Here is a 24721-nt window from a genome sequence, read left to right on the forward strand (position 1 = left end):
ATAGCCAGTGGTCCAGGAAAGATGGGTCTTTCAACAAACAGCACTGGAAGAACTGGATAGTTGTATTTTTTAAAGCCTCAACCCTTACCTTACTTCACATACAAAAATAAATTCCAAGTGTGTCACAGGCCTAAACATGAGAGCTAAAACTATAAAAATCTACAAAAATCCATAAAGCATGAACCATGGGTATGTTAAACAAAATACCCAGGGCAGGGTATCTTATAAGGGGGTTCGTTTGGCTCACAGTTTTGGGGCTGGAAACCTAAGCAGCATGGCACAGTCTTCGCAAGAGCTCCAGGGCTATATCCCATCATGGCAGGAGCACACATGTACTTCTGTGCCTATGTGGTACCTGTCTTCACAAAGTCACTAGAAATAAATCATGGGGGCTTCTCCCTAGTGACTTAATCTAATCTAATCACCTTCCAAAGACCTTGATAAACACCAGAGCTGGATTAAATGCCCACTTTTTTGATCCCATTAATGTAAGAGTGGGGCATTAAACTCCTCCATGGGGTTGGAGGACAAACCTTAGCTAAACCATAGCAATGAATAAAAACACTTCAGAACTCACTAGCATTAAAAACTTCAGCTCTTAGAAGCTCCTCTTCACAATGAAAAGGCCAGACCTAACAGGAGAGAGATGCTTTCTCCTCAGTATCTGACAAAGGACTTGCACTGAGAGCAGACAGGGAACTCCCACAATTCCACATGCAGAAGACAAGCAACCCAGCAGACGGGAGGCACAGAGTTGAACAGACGTTCCAAAAGAAGGAATCCACGTGACCACGGTGCACAGCATCAATCACCACAGAAATGGGTACTGGGACAGCTCCAGGAGGGAAGGCCGAACTGTCTAGGGCTGGAGAAGACAACAGTTAGTCACATCCAGGTGTGATGTGGAGTCCCAGTGGGAGTGGACCAGAGCTGAGGGCCAGGCCTGGAATCAATGCTGCAACAAGTCCACCTGCAGATGTTGAAAGGCCCTGGCTGGTCCACAGATGCCATTAGAACAAAACTCCAGCACTCCTGAAAGTGCCCAGACACTTAACAACATGACTCCATAATGCCCATCAGCCAGTCAGTCGTTAATGGACGTGGCAAGAAGCAGGAAGCACAATCAATAGCAGAAAGAAAAGAGTCACAGGAAACAGGTCCATTGTGACAACAAAGATGAGGGATCTGCAGACAGACTTTAAAGTGACAATCATAAACGCAGCTAATATGCTGCATATTCACGTGAACCAGGACAATGGAAGAGGTACAACAGAAGCAAATGCAACTTTGAGGAATGAGTAATGCAATAAATTTATAAAGTAATAGATTCTCAGCCAGGCAGGGTGGAGGCAGGAGAATCACAAGTTCAAGGCCAACCCAGACATAGTTACTAAGGTTCTTATTTCAAGAACAAAAATAAAAACAAAAGAGCTAGGGGTGTTGCTCAGGAGGCAGAGCAGCATTTGCCTAGTGTGAGGGTCTGGGTTCAATATCCTAGCACCTAAGAAAAAAATCTCTCTAGAAGGGCTTAGCAGGAGAATAGACACTGAGAGAGAAGAGACCAGTGAACCTGAAGACATCTCAACAAAAAGCACTCCAACTGACACTTGGAGAGAAAGCAGGGAAGGGAAGGCAGTTGAGCTCAGTGGCCTGGGAAATGGAATTCTGTGGCCAAAATAAATGTAATTAACAACTCAGAAAAACAGGGGCACAGAGGAGGTAGAAAAGATATTTAAAGAAATGATAGCTGAAAATTTTCCAAATTTGATGCAAAGCATAAACCTACAGAACCAAGTCATTCAACACAACCTAAACTTAGATAAACACAAAGGAAAGCACATCTAAGTGCATTGGAACTGCAGTGACAAAGAGAAGCTAAGTCAAGGTGACTCAAACTGAAAGTCAAAGAGCTAAGTTAGGAAGCGAGAAGCACACCCAGTGCTCCCGCACCACGGCACAACAGTAAACAGTCTTGCATGCTCACAGCTGGCATTGCAGTGGGACAAAAGGAGCAGGTGAGAATCACCCACAAATAAGAAGCAGACACACTCTACGCCTCATGTTAGAATGGTCCAAAATCAAAGATGAAGGAAACTGCTGGGGGCAGCTACAGGAAAACACACTGTAGGTCTGGGAGCAAAGACAAAGAACCATAGCACACTTCCCACCAGAGCTATAGGATCCAGGAGAAAGTGGAGAGGCATCCTTCACGTGCTCAGAGAATGACTGGCAACCCAAAACAAAACCTACCGTGAAATGAAAGTGTTGTGAGACTTCCTAGACACAGTCAGAGAGGACTGCTGCCAGCAGGTCTTCCTGAAAGAGATGCTAGTTCTTCAATCAACCAGAGATGAAGCTCCGCTCCCCCATACACAAATGAGAAAGTCAAAATTAAGAAAAATAATAGAAATGTTTGCCTTAATTTATCCACCCCAAAAGATGACCGCGTGTTTAAAGTGGAAGCAGCAGCCAGGATGCTCAGCAACGTGAAGAAGAGGCACTGGCAGATCAGGTGGGAGAGGCTGGTGCATTAGATGAGGGTCTCATCCCACAAGTGACGACAGGTAGTTCTATGTGAAATGAGCCCATGATTAACTGAAAAAAATATTATTTTCCTAAGAAATAATAATATGCACAGACAACCACACAAACCCCTTAAAAGAAGCAAGGAGGGCCACCTAAACTACTCTGTATTTACTAAGTAAATTAAAACTTAAAACAGGCTAAATTCATAGCTTCTAAGCTTCCAACAAAGGAGCCCCAGGGCCAGAACTGCTAATAAACTCTGCTGGCCACTGAAGTTAGAAATCAAACCTACCCTAAACAATCACCCGATCAGGGCAGAAGTGAGAAAACTTTCCAATTCGCCATGTGAGGCTAGGAGCCCTGCAGCCACAACTGAGATCTCCCAAGAGAGGGAAGTCACAACAAATGTGCCATGAGCGTGGCACAAAGATCCTCACAAGGTGTCACACGCTGAGCTCAGCAATGCATACAGGGCACTGAGTCATGACCCGGGGGAGTCAGCCCAGGACTGAACGCATGCGAATCCACTCAAAGTATGATCTAAGGCCAGCCGTGACTCACCCCTCATCTGCACACAGCACAGGACTACAACAGGCCCTCGTCCTTGGGGACATGGCGGTCCCCAGGGACTCTGCACATGACGTACTCAGGAACTATGTTAGCGCTGGCCCCACCTTGCCATCTGGCCCAGCACCAAAATCTGGTCCCCCAACCACATGTACCTGAGGTACAAGTCTGTGAACAAGAGCATGAACTGCAAGCCCAACTACCAACCACCTATGAAACAAGGAAGTTGTTTAGTTGTGTTTTGCTGTTTGCTTTATTTATTTTTACTGCATGCTTGGTTACATATGGACTTAATTTTTTTAAATGAAGCCTCATTACTATCCCTTAGTAAAGGGTGTGCACTTAGAAATCTGACACATAGGCCCTGTGGTGGGTGGGAGGTGGCAAAGGTTTTCCACCCGCCAGTCTGCTGGCCCTGCCCAGACCAGGCTGCTCTGCAGCCATCTTAATGTCTGCTCAACCGGCAAGGCCTCGTGTCCTCAGGCTCTATAGCTTCTGACCTGCTTCTGGCTGCCCCCATCCCTGTCAAGAGACAAAGGCTTCATGCCCCCAGCATGCTCCAGCAGGGAGCTCTTAATTTTCCAGGCAGCACATTGAGATACAGACAGCACAAGCTGTGCCGGTCACTGAGTAAGGCAGGATGGGAAGAGGACACTGGGGACATATTTATTGAAGAGTGGCTAGGAACTTTACCACTTGACCCCATCCAATCCCCATTCCATAGATGAATAACTCAGACTCAGGTCACCACACCAGCCAAGGCCATGCAGGTCCTGACAACACTGCCTGTCCAGGCCCATGGAACACCACCTGGAGTTCTGAAGGACAGATGCTGATCTTCCAGCTCTGGGTTGGCACTGCTCTGGTCCCACCATGCTACACGGTAGTGAGGGAGGAAAATAGCAGAGCTGGGGGTAGACACCTGGCAGAGAATGGACAGGGCAGGGGGGCTAGCTAGGCTAGGGGAGGGACAGTCAAGTTTGAGCTGGGCAGGCAATGGGCAGCAGGTGCTGCACAGGGAGTCTGTCACTGAACAGAGTGAGGAGGTCTGGCCAGGAGCTTTTCAAGGATGCTGCACCTGGCAGTGACAGGGCAGCTGGAATGCAAAGGAAGACTGTGGACTGAGTGTAGCTGCTTGTGGCCCAGGGGAGATGGAGCCAGTGGGATGCCAGGGGACAGAAGAGGAGAGGAAACACATGTAAGTGGCACCTTGGGGTCATGGGGGTGAAAGTGGGGGACAGCTCATGGCTACCTTCTGAGTCTTCACAGTAGAAAGTGAGCCGTAGGAGGTGGTCCAAGAAGCATCCACAGGGTGAGGGGAAAGACAGAGGGCATGGCGCCCATGGGGATCAGGGCAGGCAGGCAGTGTAGGAGTTGTCCCTTACAAGCAATGGTGGCTCCTATCTGAGGCAGGGTGTGAAGGGAGGCAAGACCGCACTGTGGTGCCCAGCTGGCCAGTGACAGAGCCCAGGATGAGCACAGCAACGACACACTTACTTCAGGGACGCCCGGAGCCCTCGATGCCACAGCTGGGGAGTTCTCGTCTCCATAAAGCACCAGATTCTTGGCAACATTAGTTAATTAGTTAATGAGGCATAACAACAGGGTGTCCCCACCACTCACACTTTCCATCAGTGCTTCACAGCAGTGCCCACGGCACTCAGGAGTGGAAGGGAGCAGCTCTCCAACACACCACACCTTTTTGATCCAAGCACCACAGCAAGGGCCACACCAGTGAACCTGTGACCCTTGCTAGCCTCTGGGCTGCTCTAGCCATGAGTCGATGAAGCAAAACAAGTTCTGCAGTAAGGAAGCCAGCCCCGTCATTCCACATTCACATGAGGAATATCATGCAACATCCATTTTGTGTCTACAAGAGATGAGAGATGCTGGCCTAAGGGTGAATCCAAAACAAGGGCAGAGCCAAGAGAATCCAAGTAAACTACAATCTTGATCAAGCTGCACCTGAAGCCTTATGACCACCAGGCTTCATTTACAAAAGACAGACCCTCATGCAGCCAGCTCTGTGTGGGTCTGTTACACACTGAAAGGCTGACTCAACCAAGGAATGGGGCCCAGGAGCCCCTCCTGGTGCTCCTGCACGTACCATGTGGCAGCCCTGCTCCACAGCTCCTGCACTGCCCAGCGGGGTGGTGTGCCACATCAGTCAGGTGGGGAATGAACCTGCAAATCCTGCCTGGTGGGGTCACTAAGACATGCCTGCAGGATCCCTGCCTTAATCTGCCCCATTTGTCCTCTGCTGGGCCTGTAGCTGGCTTCTTTGTAGTCATCATGAATGCTGCTGCTGTGGACATCTGTGGGGTTTCCATGTGGACACAGGTTTCCTCTCTTCTGGCTATGTCCAGGAGGGGTTCTCTGGTCATTTGGCAGTTCCACATTTATCCCTTTGAGTAGCTGCTAGACTTCCATAGTGACCACACGCACCATTTCAACATTCCTGCCAGCAGTGTCCAGGTTCCAGTTTCTCCTCCTCCTTGACAACAATTGTCATTGTCTGACTTTGGGTTCTGCCATCCCAGTGAGTGGGCGGTGGCATTTGGGGTGACTTGATCTGTATTTCCCTGACGGCACGGGATGGCGAGCACCTTCATGTGCTGTTTCTGTTGTCTCTTATCTGAAAATATTGTCTGCCCAGATCCTTTGCCTGTGTTCTTATTGGTCTTTTTATTGCTGAGTTGGCTCTCTCCTTCTAGAAGGTTCCTCTTGGTTCCATGGCCCATGCTCTCCTGGGCTTCTGCTTGACCTGGTGCTCACTCCTCATCTTTGAGGAGGCTGCTCCTCTTTCCTCCTGCCCTGTCTCCAGCTTCCTTCCCTTTGATGGTCATGCCTGTCCCACAGTTGGAATCCCTCCTCAGGCCTCCACTCCCTCACCCAGCCCTCCAGTCCTGCCCTCTCCTCTCCTGGGTGACTGAGAAGCATTTCGGGCTGATCTGTCCGCAGGCCAGCTGTACCCCAGCGTCTCAGTCAGTCAGAGGCCTCAGTCCTCATGGACACAGGTCGAGGAAGGGGCCTCCAGGATGCCATCCTATGCCCCAGCCCTGCCATCATCTGGTCCATGCTCTCTCCTCTCTAGATGTCCTGTCCCTGGCCACTCTCACCCCTCCTCTGTGAGCATCTGGTCGGGGCCTCCACACACTTTCCCTGGACCCCTGCGGTACCACCTCCCACCTTGCCCGTGATGGTTGATTGTCTGTGCAGAGGTCAAGGTGACCTTTAAAAAGACCCCAGCAGTGTCTGCACAGAGCCTCCAGTGCCTGCCTTGCAGCCCCATCTCCTGCCCACCACACCCCTCCCAGCCACAGCCTCAGGCTTTTTACTGCTCTTTTCTCTGCCTCCCCTGCTTCTAAGTCTCTTAGTCAGCTCCTTCATCTCACTGCTCACTCTCCTTGGCCCTCCGGCCCCACTGTGTGCAGCTTCTGGGGCTGGCTATACTTACCCCAATGGTTTGTGTCTCATTGTGGGGCCAGCCTTGGGCTACACAAACAATTCCCAAGGGCAGCGCCTAGTCCAGCCACGATCAGTCTGTCATGGTCAGGATAGGTACTAGGAGGCAACAGAAGCCCAGCCTGGGCTTTCTCCACACGGAACCAGCAGGCACTGCAGACGCTGAGGGTCAGGGCAAAGGAGTTGAAGGTGCAAGTGGACCTTGGGGTCTGGAAAGGAAAGTCGGCTGCTGCCTACAAGGGGGAAGATGTGGTCTTAGAGCAGCAGTGGGAGGTGAAGAGAGCTCAGGGCTGTCCCAGTCCCATCTCTGCCCACTCCAGCTGTCCAGCTTGTGCCTGCAGGTCCTTCATTACTTGAAACCCATGTCCTGGTCTGTAAAACGGAGCCCATGAGAAGGTGCAAAACAAATACCTAGCACATTCTGGTGCCTCTAAGTGACTTTTTTCTTTTTCCAGTACTGAGGTTTGAACGCAGGTTCTATACCTTGAGCCACTCCACCAGCCCTTTTTTGTGAAGGGTTTTTTGAGATAGGGTCTATGAACTATTTGCCTAGCCTGGTTTTAAACCATGATCCTCCTGATCTCTGCCTCCTGAGTAGCTAGGATTACAAGTGCGAGCCACTGAAGCCCAGCTATATATAAACTGCCTTTTTTTTTTTTGGTAGTACTGGGGTTTGAACTCAAGGCTTCATGCTTGCTAGGCAGGCGCGCTCTTACCACTTGAACCACTCTGCCAGCCCTCTAAGTGGCATGTTAAAGCACAGATGGAGGGCCTCAGTGTCCAGGGTGGTTCCAATACTGGGGCAGATTAAGACAGGGACCCTGAAGGCATGTTTCAGTGACCCCACCAGGCAGGATATGCAAGCTCATTCTCCACCTAAGCTGGGTGGTGCAGGCACCGTGGAGCAGGGCTGCCACATGGTGTGTGCAGGCACACCAGGAGGGGTTCCCGGGCTTCACTCCTTGAGTCAGCCTGCCTTGCCTTTCAGTGTGTGCAACAGACTCAGCTCATGAGCACAGTCTCCTTCCTGCCCCCGCCAGGACCCTCATCGAGCAACAGTTCCCTTCTTTCCTTCCTCAAACACACTGAATCTGCTGTGGCCTTGGGGTCTGTGGCAGTTTGAAAACTGGTTGCAAAATACTCTGACACCTCCCTCTCTAAGATGTAGGGTCCATGCCCTTCTCCTTGAACCTGGACAGGCTTTGACAAAGACAATAGACTAACACTGTGTGACTTCTGAGCTGGACCATAAGAGACAATGTGGCATCTGCCTTGTTTACCAGAGCGCTCACAGTGGCCCTGAGCCTCTGGGGAGAGGCAGCCATGCAGTGGCCATACTATCAGGAAGCCCAGCTCCTTGGAGAGACTGTACACTATTCCAGGTGACAGCCCAGCAGAGCTCCTTACCTGACTTATCACAGGTGCTGATGACGTGCACAAAGAAGCTTCCAGGTGACCCTGTCCCCACTGTCCAGAACCTCTCGGTTATGAATAATCCCAGGTGCAGCCAAGACATGGTACCAACACAGGTCTCCCCACTGTACTTGCTGAGTTCCTCACCTACAACCCCCATGGGCCTTTTGACTTGACATCCACAAGGTCCTGAGTCAGGTCCAGTCCTGGGGTTGTTGGACAGCTTCCTCAACCCAGGACACTCCAGGTCCAAACCTGCATAGCCTCTCCCAAGCCCAAGGGGCCACACAAACACCCTATCCTACAGAAGAGAAGTGGACAGCTCTCCCTCGGGGCTTCAGCCTCCCCATGTGCTATGAGGGCCCTGCCTATATTTATGAGCCTCTGGGCCCCAAAGTGGCGCTAGAAGTGAGTCAGCACCTTTCCAAGACAGCAGCACACTGGGTAAGCAGGCTACATCCACCTGGTCCCTTCCAGACAGAGGAACAAGCTGAAGTGCCCTTCTCTTTCCTGGGCCTCAGCACACTCTGCGGGTCTCTGTGTGCAGGAGTGCAGTTCTGCAAGCTGAGGCTCAGTAGTCCTGCTCGGTGTGAGCTTCAGCCACAGCACACTGGGCTATGAGGATAAGTTCCTCAAAGAATTACTGCACACAGGCCCCACGGCGAGGGATTCTCTTGATCCAGGGCTTCTTGATCCCTCTGGTGCCCATGACATGCAAATCCTGGGCTGAAGAGCCCACCACTGCCCACTGTGCTGTGGACTGGGCACACCCTCAGTAGTCCTTTCCCCCTAGGTCTTTCAACACATCACCCAGCAGGGGAGGTAAGCAGGAAGCATCGCTACTCCCTCCCTCGGCAAGGGATGCAGAGCTTTCCTGCCACACACCAGGAGGGACTCTCCCATCACACCCCACCTGCCCTCCACAGATGTGGTTTCTCTCAGGGTGGAAGGGACCACTGACAGCAGAGTGTGTGCCTCCCCACAAAGCTCAGTCTGGGCCCCACACCTGGGCCTGAGTGGACTTGTCCCCACTAGGCAGCATCAGGAAGCAAGCTGGTGACCTCTGAAAGGTTGCCAAACGGTAGTGGCAAGAATGGAGGCATGGGAGGAAGGAAGGGCCTGGGCAGAAGGCTGAGTTCCACTAGGAGGCAGAAGACTATGTATGTAGAAGGGAAAGAAAGGTGAGGAGGGAGATCTGGGGGATGGGGGATGGAGGAGGGGTGGAACTCCAGAGAGCCTACCCTCTACCAGTCACCCACATCAATAATTTGCCCTCGGCCCTGGAGAACCCGAGTATCTCAGCTCTGCTGCTGCTGTTTCCATAGCAACAGAGACCCAGAGACCCCCTGGTGACACAGGTGGCAGGACTGGGTTCTACCAGGGCAGCAAAGGCTGAAGCAGGGGCACGGTAGCTGGGTCAACCCTAACACTGCCCAAGTAAGCTGTGCTGCCTGTCACCAGGGACCTGAGAGTGTTGTGAGGGACAGAACGTGTCCAGGAGAGGTCAGGTCCTACTCAGTCTGGCCCTGCACAGGAGCCCCTCAACGCTCAGAAGTGTTAGGACCTCCCAGAGAATCAGGGTTGGGCTGTGAGCCCAGGGCAGGGGGTCCTCTCTGTCATTTACCACTGGCTCCCTGTCTTAGCTGAGCCAGGCCAGTCAACAGCCAAGGGTGGATCCAGCTGTGACTCTGTCACAGGCAGCCGTGCCATACTGAGTGAGTACCCACAGTACTCAGCAGTGCTGCCCAGGGCACAGCTGCTCAAGCCACAGGATCACTGCCCATCCATCAGTCCAATGCCTAGGCTCCAGCAGCACCCTCAGCTGACACTGGGCCCCCAGAGCCAGACAAGTACTGTCCCTACCGCCAGTCAGCCACAAGGTACCTACATGGCCACCATGCTCTCATCTGGGGCCAGGATGGAGTGGCTGGCAATGACAAAAATACACCTGCCTCACACAGGGTGAGAAGGGCAAGCTTGTGTTGTAAGGCCTGTGTGAAGCTAAATCTGTTCTCTTTCCAGACTGGATCCCTCCTACCATTGCAAGGCCAGAAGCCCCTCCCTTTATAGGTCACACAATGGACAGCTCTGCTCTTCTTTCTGTACTCACTTGGCCTAACGAAAAAACCAACAGCTCTGTCAATGTGGAAAACACACAGACTCTGCAGCTACCTGCTAATCTGTAAAGTTATATCTAAACACTAGTGGCATATGATACACTAGTGTTTAGATATAACTAAACTAGTTTAGTGTGACATGCATAGAATGGGGTCACAAAGGCTCCTAAGGCCAGAACGGACAGACGAGGTCTGCAGTCTGTTAGCAGCAGCCAACAGGAAGAAGCAAGAGGCACAAAGGTGAGACTTTTCACCTGAATACTGTGGCTGCTGGGTGGGGACAAGCCTCTGCCAGATCCCTAGTCCTCAGACCAGGGTTGCGGGCTGCAGGTACAACAGGCCAAGTCCTGTGTCCAGAAGGTCTCCCCACTCTGTGTGGGGAGCCCTCCCTTCTCCCAGGCCCACATTGGGGATGTTGTCCTTCAGTTAACCAGACATGTGGCTCAGGACACATATGTAAGGGCCAGAGTACTGAAAATGCCCACCCGCCTGGCTTTTAGTGACCAAGCCTAGGAAACAGGCAGTGACACAAAGATTAACACCCACCTTAGCTGGGCACCGGTGGCTCACACCTGTAATCCTAGCTACTCACGAAGCAGAGATCAGGAAGATCACAGTTTGAAGCTAGCCTGGGCAAACAGTTTGCAAGAACCTATCTCAAAAAAAACCATCACAAAAAAGGGCTGGTGGAGTGGCTCAAGGTGTAGGCCCTGAGTTCAAACCCAGTACCACAAAACAAACAAACAAAAAAACCACAACACCTTTCTGGGAACTGCTCATAACACTAAAAATGCAAAGTCGACAGAGCCAGCCCAGTCTGCTACATCAACCATGCCTGTCCAACAGTGTTCTCTGCCTTGATAAGGGCATGCCACACCACACAGCCTGAATGTGAAGGGCAGGTTCTAGAAGATGACTCACTTAAATTTGATTCTGCAGAATGCAATGGATTTGAGAGGGCAACCAGGAATACCACACGTCAACAATGGTTCCTCTGACATCCTGTATGCCCTAGAATAGGTGTACATTACTCTCACAATCAGAAAATAAATTTTATTTGAAAAAAAAACTAAACAGAAATCTAAACACAGAATTACAGGTAACATCTACAAAAGTCCTTCTGCATGGAACCTGGGCCCTGATGTGGAGGCCAACTTGCTCACTTAGAATTCAACTGGTGTGAGGACAAGTGCCCCCAAGTCTTGCCCATGGATGCCAGGCTTCACAGCTGTGTGTGGAGAATGCAGGGCAAGCACTGAGAATGGACTGAGGATTAGACACCCCAACAGCAGCCCAGTGAGAACTCTACCAGCTGGTGGATCCTCAGGGCTGACTGTCCCGGGTCACAAAGCCCAGAACAGGCTGGGCTGGGGACCAGGTCAGGCCTACAGAGCAGTCTGTGGGAGAGCAACTGCACCCTACCTCCAATAGCCCTCAGACCCTGCATGCCCACCACCTGACCACCATGCCAGCGCAGGTGCTTGCTCCCCATAGGAGATGTCTTTCTCCTCCTGGCACACAGGGCCTGGCATAGCAAACAGCACCAGAGAGCTCTCTCCCTCAGGACTTAAGAGTTCATCCCAGACCAGAACAGCCCAAAGCAGGCTGCTGGGCCCTCAAGGAAATACAGTGGGACTACCATAAAGGTTCAGCACCCCATATGGGCAGAGCCAAAGCCCAAAAGTCCTGCTCAACCCCATCTGATGTTCACAGGTGCATGCATACTTATGGGCCTGCCAGTGAGCCTGGGGTATGGCAGAAGCACGTGTGAACATGTTGGTGAGACAAGGCATGCAAGCTGGTGTGCACCCTGCCAGTTGTGTGCACAAGTGTCTGTGGGTATCCACTGATGCACGTGGGCTTCTGCAGGGGGTGGGGAGGGCGCACCTGTGTCATGGAGACATGAGCCTCATGGCTGAGCACCCAGTCTCAGGTCCCAAGTTCAAGCCAGTCTTACTCACACGTGTGCATGTGCCTAAGTGGACACACCAGGTGTGTGAGTACACACGTGGCACCCCACATAGGCACAGAGATACCGCAGCTGCACACTCACAGGCTGTCTCGAAGCTCCTGTGTGTCACTTAGTGTCCCCAGGGACCGGAGGCTCTGCTCCAAGGAGGTTACTGCCCGAGAGAAGAGGAAACAAGCATCAGGAGCAGTACCCTCCCTGCCGCTTCCTCACCCCAGTGTGTGGCCACCTCAGCAGACAGCCTGGAGCCTAGGCCTAGACAATGTAGACTACCTACATGATCTGGACACCAAGCTTAGCTCGCCTTCCCCAGCAGAGACCTGCCCACCTGGACCTTCTCCTCAGCTGTCCGAAGACAGGCCCAGGCCTATGTACTCAAGAGCCACCTCCCTCAGGCCTCACCCAGGCCTGGGGAAGGCTTCTCCCCTCCCCTGGGCATGTGGGACGTGGCTCTCATCCCCTGCCCCAACCTCAAGGACCTGCTCTGCCAACCCTGCCAATATGAAGAACCTGGAACACACTCCTCCTTCACAGGACCTTGTCCAGTCCCAACAGGTGTGAGAGAAGCCTGCAATGCAGAGCGGATGGAGAGAGAGCTGAAAGTGAGCTGCTGCTGGGGAGCAGGGTGGCCCACCCTGCCCAAGACTGAGCCTCCTACGCTGAAAGGTGGCCCTGACCCAGCCTGAGAACCTGGGACTGGACTACAGGACTCCAGGACAGTGGGGAGACAGGGGAGGACAGTCCCAGGACTCACCATGGGAGTTGATGCTGAAGATGTTGCCCGACATCTCTTGGCACAGCTCCTGGACATCACGAGCATCGTCCGGGATGGCTAGAGGAAGAAAGCATAAGGGGAGGACTCTCGCTGGTGGACTAGCATCACCAACTGCTTCAGCCACTCCCAGAGGAGAGGCACACTGCCCTGTACCTCACCCCCACCTTCTAGCTCAGCCTCTGAAGGGTCAGGCACAGGATAGGAAGGAACACCCACATCTGTCCTCCCAGTACTCAAGCTGGAGGGGGAGCAGGTCCTCACAAAGAGGGCACTCAAGCACCGCCCTGCAATCTCACTCCTGTGCACATGTGCCAAGAGGACTGAGGACGTCCATCCACACAAAATGTGCAGGATGCTCAAAGCTGGGCTGTTCCTCAGGGTGAGGAGGTGGAGGCACCACATGCCCAGCAACTAAGAACAATATCAAAACAGGACCCAGCCACACAGCAGAGCACTGCCCAGCAGGAAAAGGAAGAGGCACCAATGCATGCCATGATGCACCCTGCTCTACAATAAGCCAGCAGCTGTATGACTCCACTTACAGAACACCCAGACAAGTCCACACAGACAGCAGGTAGGGCTGCCAGGCAGGTCAGAGGTGGGGCCAGGGGTGACTGCTAGAGGGTACAGGTTTCACTCTGGGTTGATGGGAATGTCCTGGAGATGGAAGGTGGTGATGGATGCACAACAGCAAATACACTAAAAACACAAGAATGCTTTTGGGATGACAAAGTTAATGGCTTTCATGTCAACCAAATTTTATCTCGATTTACCAAAACCACAGAAAACATCATGGGGACACCCCAAGCTCTGGTAAGGACATGGTACCCAGGACGCACACTGCTGGGGCAAGCATCACATGCCAAGGCCACTGCAGGGAAGATCTGCAGGCCACACACCACTGCACACCTGCCCCCCAGCCAGCAGTTCCACCCTGGGTTCTCACACAGAGGGACAAGACAGTCCCTAAGAAGCTTGTGCAAGAACCTTCTGGCAGCTTTGTTACTGGAGCTGAGACATGAAAAGACTGCAGGTGCAGGTCACACACAAGGACGCAAAGGCCCAAGAACGCTGTGTGTGATGGAGCCCCTCATGTGCAGCACAGTTTACCTCAGACATGACACTAGACACTAGAGCACTCAGCCCAGTGTTCTCCAACAGATGAAGGCAGTCTGTGGTGCCTCTGGGCTAGGCAGGGCAGAGGGACATCCCAGGGTGAGGGCCATGCTTGCACCTGGACAAGGCTGGGTGACACAGGCATTTGTTAAAATGTTCAGACAGCACACTTGAGATCTGGGCAACTCACTGAGGACAAATTGACCTTAAAAGGAAAGGTATGGCAGGAAACAGTTCATGAAGGAAGTATGCAAGAGCTTCAGCAGACTGTAAAGCACAGATCATGGTGGTGGGGGGCAGCCAGATGTGTGACCCAAGCAGTTGGTGAAAGGGCAGGGTGAAATCCAGGAATAAGTGCACCATGCAGTTGGTTCAACTTTTTCTCTGTGCTTAAATTTTCCATAATAAAATGTAAAAATTACGTGAGGACTGCAAAAGGGCTATGGTGGAACAGATACTGGGGTGCTGAAGGATCCTCTGAGGGTTCATTCTAAGCCGGCTGAGGTGTCCCAGAGCAGAGCAAAGTGTCAGCTGCCTGGACTTGCCATCGGGTTTCTCACCAGAACACAGGCCTCAAGCCTAGTTCTGCTTGACATCATACGGCTGGCTGAGCAACAGCAGGGCTGACTCCCTGTCTGGGAGCAGACAGACCCCTGCTACTGGTGCTCTGGAGCACCCCAGGCTTGATACAAGATAGGTGGGTAGAAAAGGAACAAGAGTAACACAAAGGAGCCAGAGAACAGTAGCAGCACTGTATCTGGGTACATTTTGCCAGCCTGCTCCACCATTGTCCTGGGTTATCAGCTGGGTATGGCTGAGTCTACTTCTTAGTTCAGCAGCCAATGGCCCCAGCAATGACCCTAACACAGACTTTGCCAACTTGAGAGGTTAGCCTGAGGTCTCACCCACATCTCATTATAGTTGTGGTTTCACGCACACACGTTCCTTCAAATCCTCATCTTGCCTCTGAGGACACCCTCTCAGGTAAATCATTTCCTAATCCTGATTCTTGGCAACGCCACAGTTACGTGCATACCCTTGGCACAGTCCTTAAGCCCTATCCATAAGAGCACCTAAGACTGGGCCCAGGGCACTTAAATGCTTGGTCATGCTGCCTGCCCTCAGTTTCCTGTTGGGGGGCGGGGGTACAGCACCTCATGATCACTGCTGCTCTAATATGTGTGCTCTGTTAAAGACTCCTCTGGAAGCAAAGAGAGGAGGAAAGAAGGAAAGAATGATAGAAAGTGAATAATAATGAGATACACCACATCTGTGCAGGAACCACAAACACACTGAAAACTGCTGAACAGCCCAGGATGGGGGGACGGGTGGGGAAGAGTAATGGAGGGGGTTCGACTGACTTAGGCACAATATATTTACGGGTAAATGCCAAGGCGAAAATCCCACTGAAAAACGAAGACAATGACAGACAGGAAAGTAAAACAGGTCATGTTAAGGGGAGGGCATTAGTGGGAGGTGGAGGATAAAGAAGAGAGAAAAAAGGGTTGATGTACTTTCTATACAAGTATGAATATGGAACACTGAAACCATAAGAAGGGGAGTTGGGTAGGAGGGAGAATAATGGAGGGGATGAACCAATTCAGGTTATAATACTTGTATATATAGAAATGTTACAAGGAAACCCCCTGTATAACTACCATAAACTAAGAAAAATGTTCCTTTTTAATAAATGAAGTACAGGAAGGTAAAACAGGTTCTGTCGGGTATAGGTACCAGTGAGAGGGGGGAGGGAATAAGGGAAGGGCAAAGGAGGGCAAATATGGTGGAAGTACTTTGTATTCATATATGAAAACAGAACAATGAGAACTATTGAAATTGTCCTAAGGGGGTTAGGGAGAGAAAGGAGAAAGATGGAGGGGGTGAATCTAATTAAGAGATATTGTCAGTATTTACAGAAACATCACAGTGTACCCCTGTGCAACTATAATATGCTAATAATAATAATAATTTTTTAAAAAACTCCTCTGCATGTTCACCCTGGAATTCTTTCTTTGCTGAGACCAAGGACCTGCCATCCTTCTCCCCTGACAGGCTCAGAGATTCACAGGCCCCATGGCCCTACCCCAGATCTCCAGGGCCAGCTGCTACATTCAGAGAAATATCTGGAAGGGTGGCCACCTGTGCTGTTCCCAGTACAAAGGTCAGCTCAGCTCGTGCCCCTGGCCTTGGAAGGGCAGCCACCCACCCACTACCCCACTGTCTTCAGTGGGCTCCAGTATGATGTCACTGCAGCTTGCCATCAGGATGGTCACAGCCAGGGCATCAGTGACAAGTATGATGACAAGCAATAAGCCATGCTCACAGGGTGAGGGCTCCAGCAGCCACACATAGAACCTGCCCAAAGGCCCAGTGCTACTCTCCTCATTTAAGATGAAGAAGCTGGGGGCAGAGGGCAGGTGACCCACCCAAGGACATTCAACCTGCACAAGGTCACACCACCAGAAAGGGGTGAAGTCTAAGCTCTTACCTCTGGAAGAAGTATCTGAAGCATTCTATCCAGTGAGACCTTGCAGCTGCCATGAGTGCTGTGACCAGTTGCCACAGCCAGTAGGGCAGACAGGCTCCAAGGCCCATGCTGACCGGGCAGGTGAGGCAACTCATATAATGCTCTCACAAGTACTCAGGGCTAAAGAAGAAGTGCCAGAGCTGCCACACAAGAACAGCCTCCGGAGAGAAGGCAAGACCCCATGTGTGCAGAGTACCTCCCTCACAACCATCCCTCAGTCACCTGCAGGAGGTCAGACCCCACAGGGTGCTAGCTCACTGCTGAGGAATCACCAGGGACCAGAGAGTGGATACGAGTGTCACCAAGGCTGCCTGAGCCAGGGGCCTCCCGGATGCCTGCACACTGCCTGCCTGCTTCTGCCCAGTGCTGTGAGCTCACCACCCCTGCCCTATCCTCCACACACTACTGCCTCCAAGTCCTGGATGGGTCTTTCAGGCAAGCAGCAGATATTTGCTAGAACAATAGTGACCATGGTAGAGTGGCTCAAGTAGTGGAATGCCTTCCTAGCAAGAGTGAGGCCTGAGTTCAAACCCCAGTACCAGGGAAAAAAACACCTTAAAAAAACAACAGTGACCAAGATGACAGTGCTCTGACAAAGAGGCTGCACCTAAAGCAGGAGTCCAGTTGACAGTGCAAGTGAGAAGCAGATGGGGCAGAGCCACAGCCAGGACATTAGCCAGGGGGCAGCCACCTTTCCTGAGCTGAGCCTGGCTTCCCACCTACCATGGCAACAGGGCTCGACCGCTCCCAGCAGATTTTCCACAGCAGGGTGAGTGGTCCGCAGCCCTCCAACATCCTCCCACTACAGGGGCACAGAAACTACCCAGCAGCCTCCACATTTCCAGCTGAGACACCTGCAATGTGTCCATGGACTGTCCCCTTCTGCTCACATCTTCTCTGGCACACCCCCACCTCACCTCAGGCCAAAGCCCGTAAGCCGCCTTGGGAGGCCAACCCTATCTTCAGGAAGACAGGACTCTGGAAGGGCTTCTCTTTGGGGAGCTGGAGGAGGCCCTGCCTTCCATAGTGCAAGTCCTGGGGTGGGTCCTCATCACCACAGCCTGGGACAGACTGCTTCCCTCTGCTCCCATCCCCAAAACCACCTGCCCCCTTCCCCTCCAGAAACCACTTAGAAGGAAACGGCCACCCTGTGACTGCCTCTTCTCCACTCTCCAGGCTGCAGGGTAAGACTCTGCTTCAAACATGCAATGACGATGGCATTTGTGGGTCCCCAAATGGCCCTGCGGAACAGAGCTGCCAATGCAGCTGGGACACACATGCTCCCTCTGTGTGGGCATGCTGGCACTCGCTAGGTCACCCCCTGACAAGGCAAGAATGACAGCGACAACAGGTACCACACAGGACCTACCTGAGCCACTGCAGTCAGGACTTGAAGGCTGAGGTGCCTGGCTCCAGATCAAGGAGGAGCTGGGGTTGTCGTTCACCATGTCAGGAGATGAGAAAGAAAAAGGTTCAGGGAGGTAGGGAGTTGCCTCAGGTCAGCAGAGAAAAGAGGCAGAGTTCATAGCTGACCACATTACATGGTCTGATTTTCAGGGAAGAGACGTGCTAGAAACAGGAACTGTGGGGCCAATAGTATGTAAGAATGAAGATCAAAAACAAGCCCAAGAGCTAGGTGTGGTGGTACATACCTGTAATCCCAGCAACTGGGGAGGTCGAGGCAGGAGACTGACAAGTTCAAAGCCATCTGGGCTACATATTGAGTTCCAGGTAGCCTGGGTCTCATAGAGAGACCCTGTCTCAAAAAAATAGAAGTAAAATTAAAAAACAAGTAAAATAAACAAAAAGAAGCCCCATTCTCATGAAACAACAGGGCACCAAATGAAAGTTACATTTGCCTAGAGATCTGGGGTCCAGAAACCCCTCCTCTAAAGGCTGCTAAATCTGGAGGAAGTACTGGAAACTATTTTCTGGCAATGGTCAACATTCAGTGAGGTTATAACTCTGAGAGAATGAGAGAAACCACCCCAGCTTGTGCTGTAAGCAGCTCCAAAGGGCTAAGTAAGGAGGGGCCAGAAGAGGGCCCAGCAGCCTCCAGGGGTTTAGGAAGTCAATTGGCCCTGGAATATGGGGAGGCACAGCATCTACAAGCAGGGGGGCAGGTGACAGAGATGCGGGAATGAGGCAGACAGCAGGCTCCAGAGATCTGCATGGGCCCTGGGCTGCAGCCAAATACAAACCCCGCTGCCACCCCAGGTGGCAGAAGGAGGAGCAGCCCTGAAGAAATCACTCCCAGGGTGCTGTCAGCCAAATAGAGTGCAGCTCACAGGGGCTGGGCACCACCGAGTTCCCTGTGGGGAAGGAAGACATCGCTGAGATTATCCTGGGGCAGTCAGCAGTGGCCACAGGATGGACACACCTTGGAAATGAGGCTAAGTTAGTGCTGGAGTAAAGACTACTCCAGGGAGGCCCATCCTTGAAAAGATCAAAGAGAGCCGCAAATAACTTAACTGCCCCATACCCAAGTCCAATCCTCTTCAAAGGGAAATAACTTTATTTAGCATGAGAGCATACAAAATCCACAGCTAAAACTGCTAGACGATGTCAGGTACCATGCAATTGCAGGCTCACGCCTGCAGTTCTAGCTACTCAGGAGGCAGAGAGCAGAAGGATCGTGGTTCAAAGCCAGCTCAGGCAAGTAGTTCGAGAGACCATATCTTGGAAAAAACCCATCACAAAAAAGGGCTGGTGGAGTGGCTCAAGAGCTCAAACCCCAATACCACAAAAAAAAAAAAAATTGCTAGATGAATAAAGAACAATGTGACCCATGACCATGAGAAAAATGAGCAGTAGGAACAGGTCCCAAGGTGACAAAGGTAGTGGAATTAGCAGAGAAGAGCATCAAGCAGCGCTGTAAACATGCTGACCTGGAGTTACAATGTGCTCTAGGATGGAGAGGGAAATACACCAAGTAATCAGGAGTGTGAGTCTAAAGATGAGAAAGGAAGTGTGGAGCCAGGTATGGGGGAGGCCCAGCTGTAATCCCTGCTACTCAGGGGATCTCCAGTTTGGGCGGGCCTGGACAACTTAGTGAGACCCTGTCTCAAAATAAACAATAAAAGGAGATTTAACTGAGTGGCAGAGAAAGCTTACCTAGCTAACATGTGCAAGGTCCTGAGTTCAACCCTCAGTATGAGAAAAAGGAAGGGAGGGAGGGAGGGAGGAAGGAGGGAGGGAAAAGGGAAGCATTAGAAGTGCTCACTCAACTGCTTGGGATTAAAAGGAAAAGAACAAAGCACCAAGGAACTTAAAAACCCCAACAAAAGAAAATGAAACAGGAAAGGCTAAGAAAAGTGGATAGAAACCCAGAGCCCTGGGCCACAGCAAACAGTCTGCCACAACTGCTGGGAGAGGGGTACACAAGCACTCCATCAAAAAGAATCTCAAGAAATAATGACCAATGTCATCCACGTTTTATGGAACTATAAACCCTTAGACCTAAGAATTTCAACCAGGAGAATGTTAAAAACAAACAAAAGCCAAGGCGCAGTATAGTGGAGCTGCAGAAAACATGAGAAAGGAAGAACCCTTCAGAGGGGACAGGGGACACCGACAGCCTCAGGACAGTGATCTACAGAGCTTCGTCAGGAGCCAAGGAGGCTGAAGACGTTAAGTGGCACCTTTAAAAGCTGAAGGAAAAACTGCCAACTGGATTCCTATACCCAGTGGAAATATCTTTCAAAAACAGGGCAGGGTAAAGACTTATTTTCTACAAATAAAAGCTAAGAGAATCTGTTCCAGCCAGATGTGCACCACAAGATGTGTTGAAGTAAGCTATTCAGGTTGGAAGTACCAATAAAAGGAAACCTGGGTCTAAATAAAGAACGAATGAAGCCAGAGCTCAAGAAAAACTGGAAACCACGCCTTTCTCACCACTACAGACTCAGAGACAGCTGACTATTAGAGCAAAGCCCGCAACACTGAGCTATCACTAACAATGCAGGGCTCGCAGGCGTGGTGCTGAACCATGAAAACGTTCACAAAAAAGGTGGCCAGCAGGACACATGTGGCATGTGACATGACTTCATGTCACTTGAAGGCAGGCTGTGGGAAGTTAAAAGTGTGTACTGCACACTCTAGAGCAGCAGCTAGAGAAGTAACAAGGATCACTGGTGAGCAACAGAGGAGGTAAGGGAAGGAGGAGAGAACATAGAGATCAAGATGGCAAATTTCATTAGAAACATCCTAGTGTTTAAATAAAAGGTCTAAACTCGAGTTGACCGATATAGTAGCCACCAGCTGCCTGGAGCAATTTAAATGCAAATTGTAATTAAATAAAATTATAAGTCTGAGTACTCTTTACCACATCTGGAAAGTGGCTGCCGTACCAGAGTGCACAGCACGGAGCTTTCCATCATCAGTAAAGGTTCTATCAGACAGCACAGTTTCAACTGTTACAGTTAAAAAGATTCTCCAATTAGAGAAACCCCAAGATTCTCTGCAGTGTATTCAAAAACTCTACTCGTGGGCCAGGCATGGTGGGTTTCACCTGTAAGCCAGGTTCTTGGGAGGCAGAGATAGGAGAATCATGGTTGGAGGTCACCTGGGGCAAGACCCTATCTCAAAAAACAAGCCAGAGGTAGTGATACACACCTGTAATCCCTGATGTACAGGAGGCAGAGGTAGGAGGTCTGAGGCTAGATCCAAGTAAAAAGTGCAAGACCAAGACTGTCTAAAAAATAACTAAAGCAAAAAGGTCTGGAGTGTGGTTAGGCAAGCATGAGGCCCTGATTTCAAACCCTAGTACCACTAAAAATAAATAAATTAAAAACTTTAAAATCACTACTTATAGACATAAAATTAGAAATGGCTGATAGCAAAGGAAGTAGGAAAACACATAATGGAAACCCAGCCATACAGAAGCTCCGGAGCTGTAGTAACACCAGACAGAGCCGCTCAGAACACACACAACCAGGGATAAAAGGAGGACCCTGTAATGACAACTCTCACTGCACAACTGGAAAGTATACAAAGCACTACTGACAGAGCTGGGAAGAGAAACCACAAATCCATGGCAGGAGTCAAAGCCATGGACACCAGAGCCGTGAGCACTCAGAAAGAACCGTGGCTCCTGGATTGGAGCATGAGGAGGAGGAGAAGGTGGGCCTAAGTGGAGGGGAGGGAGAGGTGAGGAGACTGAGCCTCAGAGCTGGAGCTGCAGAGGTTGGGACTGGATTAAAAAGGGGAGGAGAAGGGCTGTCCTAGGCTGGGGGACACAGTGGGGCTCCTGGTCACATGGTCCCACGTGGATAACTGAAGGTGTGTATGATTAGCGTCATTCACTACATATTTCCAGTTCTCACCCTTCCTGCAGTTGGAATGGAGGCACATGACCAGTTCTGGCCAATGACTGCAAACACAAGGAGTGTGGTCCCTTCCGGCCAGAGCACCTAACTGTCAATGCAGCCTCCAGAATTCTCAAGCCTCTGCCCATCTTAGTAAATCCAAGATGGTGGCTACTCCACCAGCCAGTTCCTGAGTGACAAAGATGAGCAGAGCCATTACTGACCCTTGCTGACCCCATTGGAGAAACAAGAAATAAATCTGTGTTGTTTTAAGTCAAAAAAAAAAAAAAGAAAGAAAGAACCGTGGACACTCAGAGCCGTGGAGACCAGAGCTATGAGCACTCAGAACCATGGGCACTCAGCCACGGAGACCCCCTGCCCCAGCAGAGGGCAGAGTGGGCAGCTGGGGCAGCCATGTGCACCCCCTCCCAGCAAGGGCAGAGCACAAGTTCCCGTCAGTGCACGTGGAAGTCACTAAGATGCACTGTATTTCAGACCATGAAGCAGGTCTCCACACATATGTGACAGCTGACTCTATACATTGTCCACTGTCTGAACACAATAGTTACAGCAGACATCAGAAACAAGAAGAAACCTGCGAATATACAGAACTACATGAAATTAAACAGCACATTTTGAAATCAACAGAAGTAGAGTAAGGAATCACAAGGAAAATTAAAAAACGTGTCTGAATGAAATGAAAACATGATGTATTTAAAAATGTATAAAGTAAAGCAGTGCATAGAGGAAGTCTGTAGCAATAAACATTTGCAGAAGAAAGGCCCTCAGTCAAAAATCTAACAAAAACGACTTAAACCCCAGGCAAGCAGAAAAAAGAAAGTAATAAAGATGAGTAAATATCAACTCAATCGACATTGGATAGAGAAAAATCAGGGCAATCCAATCTGGTTCTTTGAGACAATCAATAAAATCAGTAAGTTTACATCAGTTGCATTGATTCTATTGTCTCAGAATAACATTTATTCTATGACAATAAAATTAAACAGGCTAATCAAGAACAGAAGAACAAATACAGATTACATTGCCAGAAACAAAAAAAGAGACACTACTGCAGATCCTATAGAAAAACGCAGGATGCAAAGAGAACTATGAGCAAATTCCGACCATTAATTTGACAACTCACACAAAATGATGCGCTCCTGGAGAAACCAAACACCGCACAGCTCACTTGAGAAGCAGCAGACAGTGTGGACAGCACTGTAACATAAAGAAAATGAACTTGTAGTTCAAAATCTCTCATGAGCAAAGCTCCAGGCTCAGAACACTTCACTGGTAAGTTCCAACAAATACTTACAGAAAGGATAATACCAATTCTGCACAAACTCTTTCAGAAAACAGGAGGAGGAAAACTTCCCAATGGCTGGAAACAATGACAGACCCAGGAACCAGAGGACAGAAACACCAAATGAAGTCAATCCAAAAGGGCACATCCTAGTGAGAACAGAAAGGACGGCTGACAGGGGCAAGTGGGATATAAGAGTAAGTCAGATCCACTAGTGAGGAGCTAGAGACCTAACTAACCATGGTGCTTTGCAAAGGCAAGGCAGGAAGGTCTCAGGCTTGGGCTGGAAGAGAGGGGATGACTGACCAGCGAGCAACAGAGGAACATCTGCCATCAGGGAGCACCCTTTCCCTTCATCCAGGGCATTTGCACAAGTGTGTGCCTTCGCAGACCTCATTGAACTGACAATGGGAGGGGTAAGAAACAGCACACCTGAACACCACACCTAGAGCCCAACCGCGCAGCCCCACTACCAGCCAGCCACGGTTTCCTGGTGGTCAGCTGTTCAGCCCCAGGTTTAACTAGCCTGAGGCCAAGCAAGGAGCAATAGCACCTTCTGGCAGAGCTCTGCCCTCCACACCTCACCGCCCACAGACAAGGGACTCTTCCTGCCCATCTCCGACCTTCAAGTTTCTAGGCTGGAATCAGGCAAAACTGCGTGTTCCAGAAACACTGTTGAAGATGATATAAACTCACAGGCAAGGGAACCCACAGCAAACACTGTCCTGTTACCAAGCAGACCACAAAGGCCCCTGGGACACTGGTCACGTGATCCCCCACACTTCCACCACTCCCGTGGCAAAGCCCAGCACGAGCATCTGCGTCCTTACATCCCATCCCCCTGGCGGATTCTCGCACGACGTCAAAGAAAGATGAGGCACAGCCTGGCTTCAGGGAGCACATGTTCAGCTGCAAACCATGACAAGCTGGAGGGCGACACTGCAGGTCCTAGGAGGACAACCCTATGGTCATAGCCTGGCCTTTGCAAACCCACAGTGGAACCATTCCATGGCTCTACCCTGCCCCACACCTTGTCCCCCACCCCAGAGAACTCTGGGATTCCATCTTTATATACCTGAGCACTGGTTGCTGTACTGGGAACAAAAGGAAAGGGGAGAGGCAAGAGCAAGAAAGAGGGGAAACCTGGCAGCTATCTCAGGGCTTTCCTCTCCTCCTCCCCATCTCACTTCTGCTGTGATAGAGACGATGGGACACCCTGAACCCTAGAAGGAAGAAGGTATGTCTTGCCCTGTATCCCTGGCCCCCATCTCAAAGCAGCATATAACATGACCCAGCTACAGCAGGGAGAGAGAGGAAGACCTCTAATGCCACATGGCAACCGTGCAGGACTATGGGGGTCTGTGCCCCCAACCACTGTCTCACATAGCATCGTTTGATCAGGTCCCAGAGACAAATCTAAAGTCTGAGCATCTAAGAGGCTCCTATTGGTGCCCCAGGCAGGCTGCACTGAAGAAATGGACAATCCAGACCTCTCAATGGTGTGTCTGACTCTCAAAGAACATGAAGAAATGAAGTCCCACAGTCAGGCTTATTTGCTCAGGGACTACAGAGATGGATTTCTGTCCCTGCCCAGGGAGGGACACAGGGCAAGGAGATTCAAAGGACACCAACCACGC

The 24721-nt window shown here is 50.8% G+C and overlaps 1 protein-coding gene across 1 annotated transcript in view; it reads right to left on the minus strand.

The window, feature by feature from the left end:
- The window catches only part of Tsnare1 (t-SNARE domain containing 1), a 78814-nt gene that overhangs the window by 41459 nt on the left and 12634 nt on the right, over positions 1–24721 (minus strand). The window contains 2 exon segments of the mRNA XM_074069313.1: positions 12142–12211; positions 12812–12889. Of these exon segments, the coding sequence (XP_073925414.1) occupies positions 12142–12211; positions 12812–12889 (148 nt within the window).

This window comes from Castor canadensis, chromosome 3, assembly GCF_047511655.1.
Source record: "Castor canadensis chromosome 3, mCasCan1.hap1v2, whole genome shotgun sequence".
Classification (NCBI taxonomy): domain Eukaryota; kingdom Metazoa; phylum Chordata; class Mammalia; order Rodentia; family Castoridae; genus Castor; species Castor canadensis.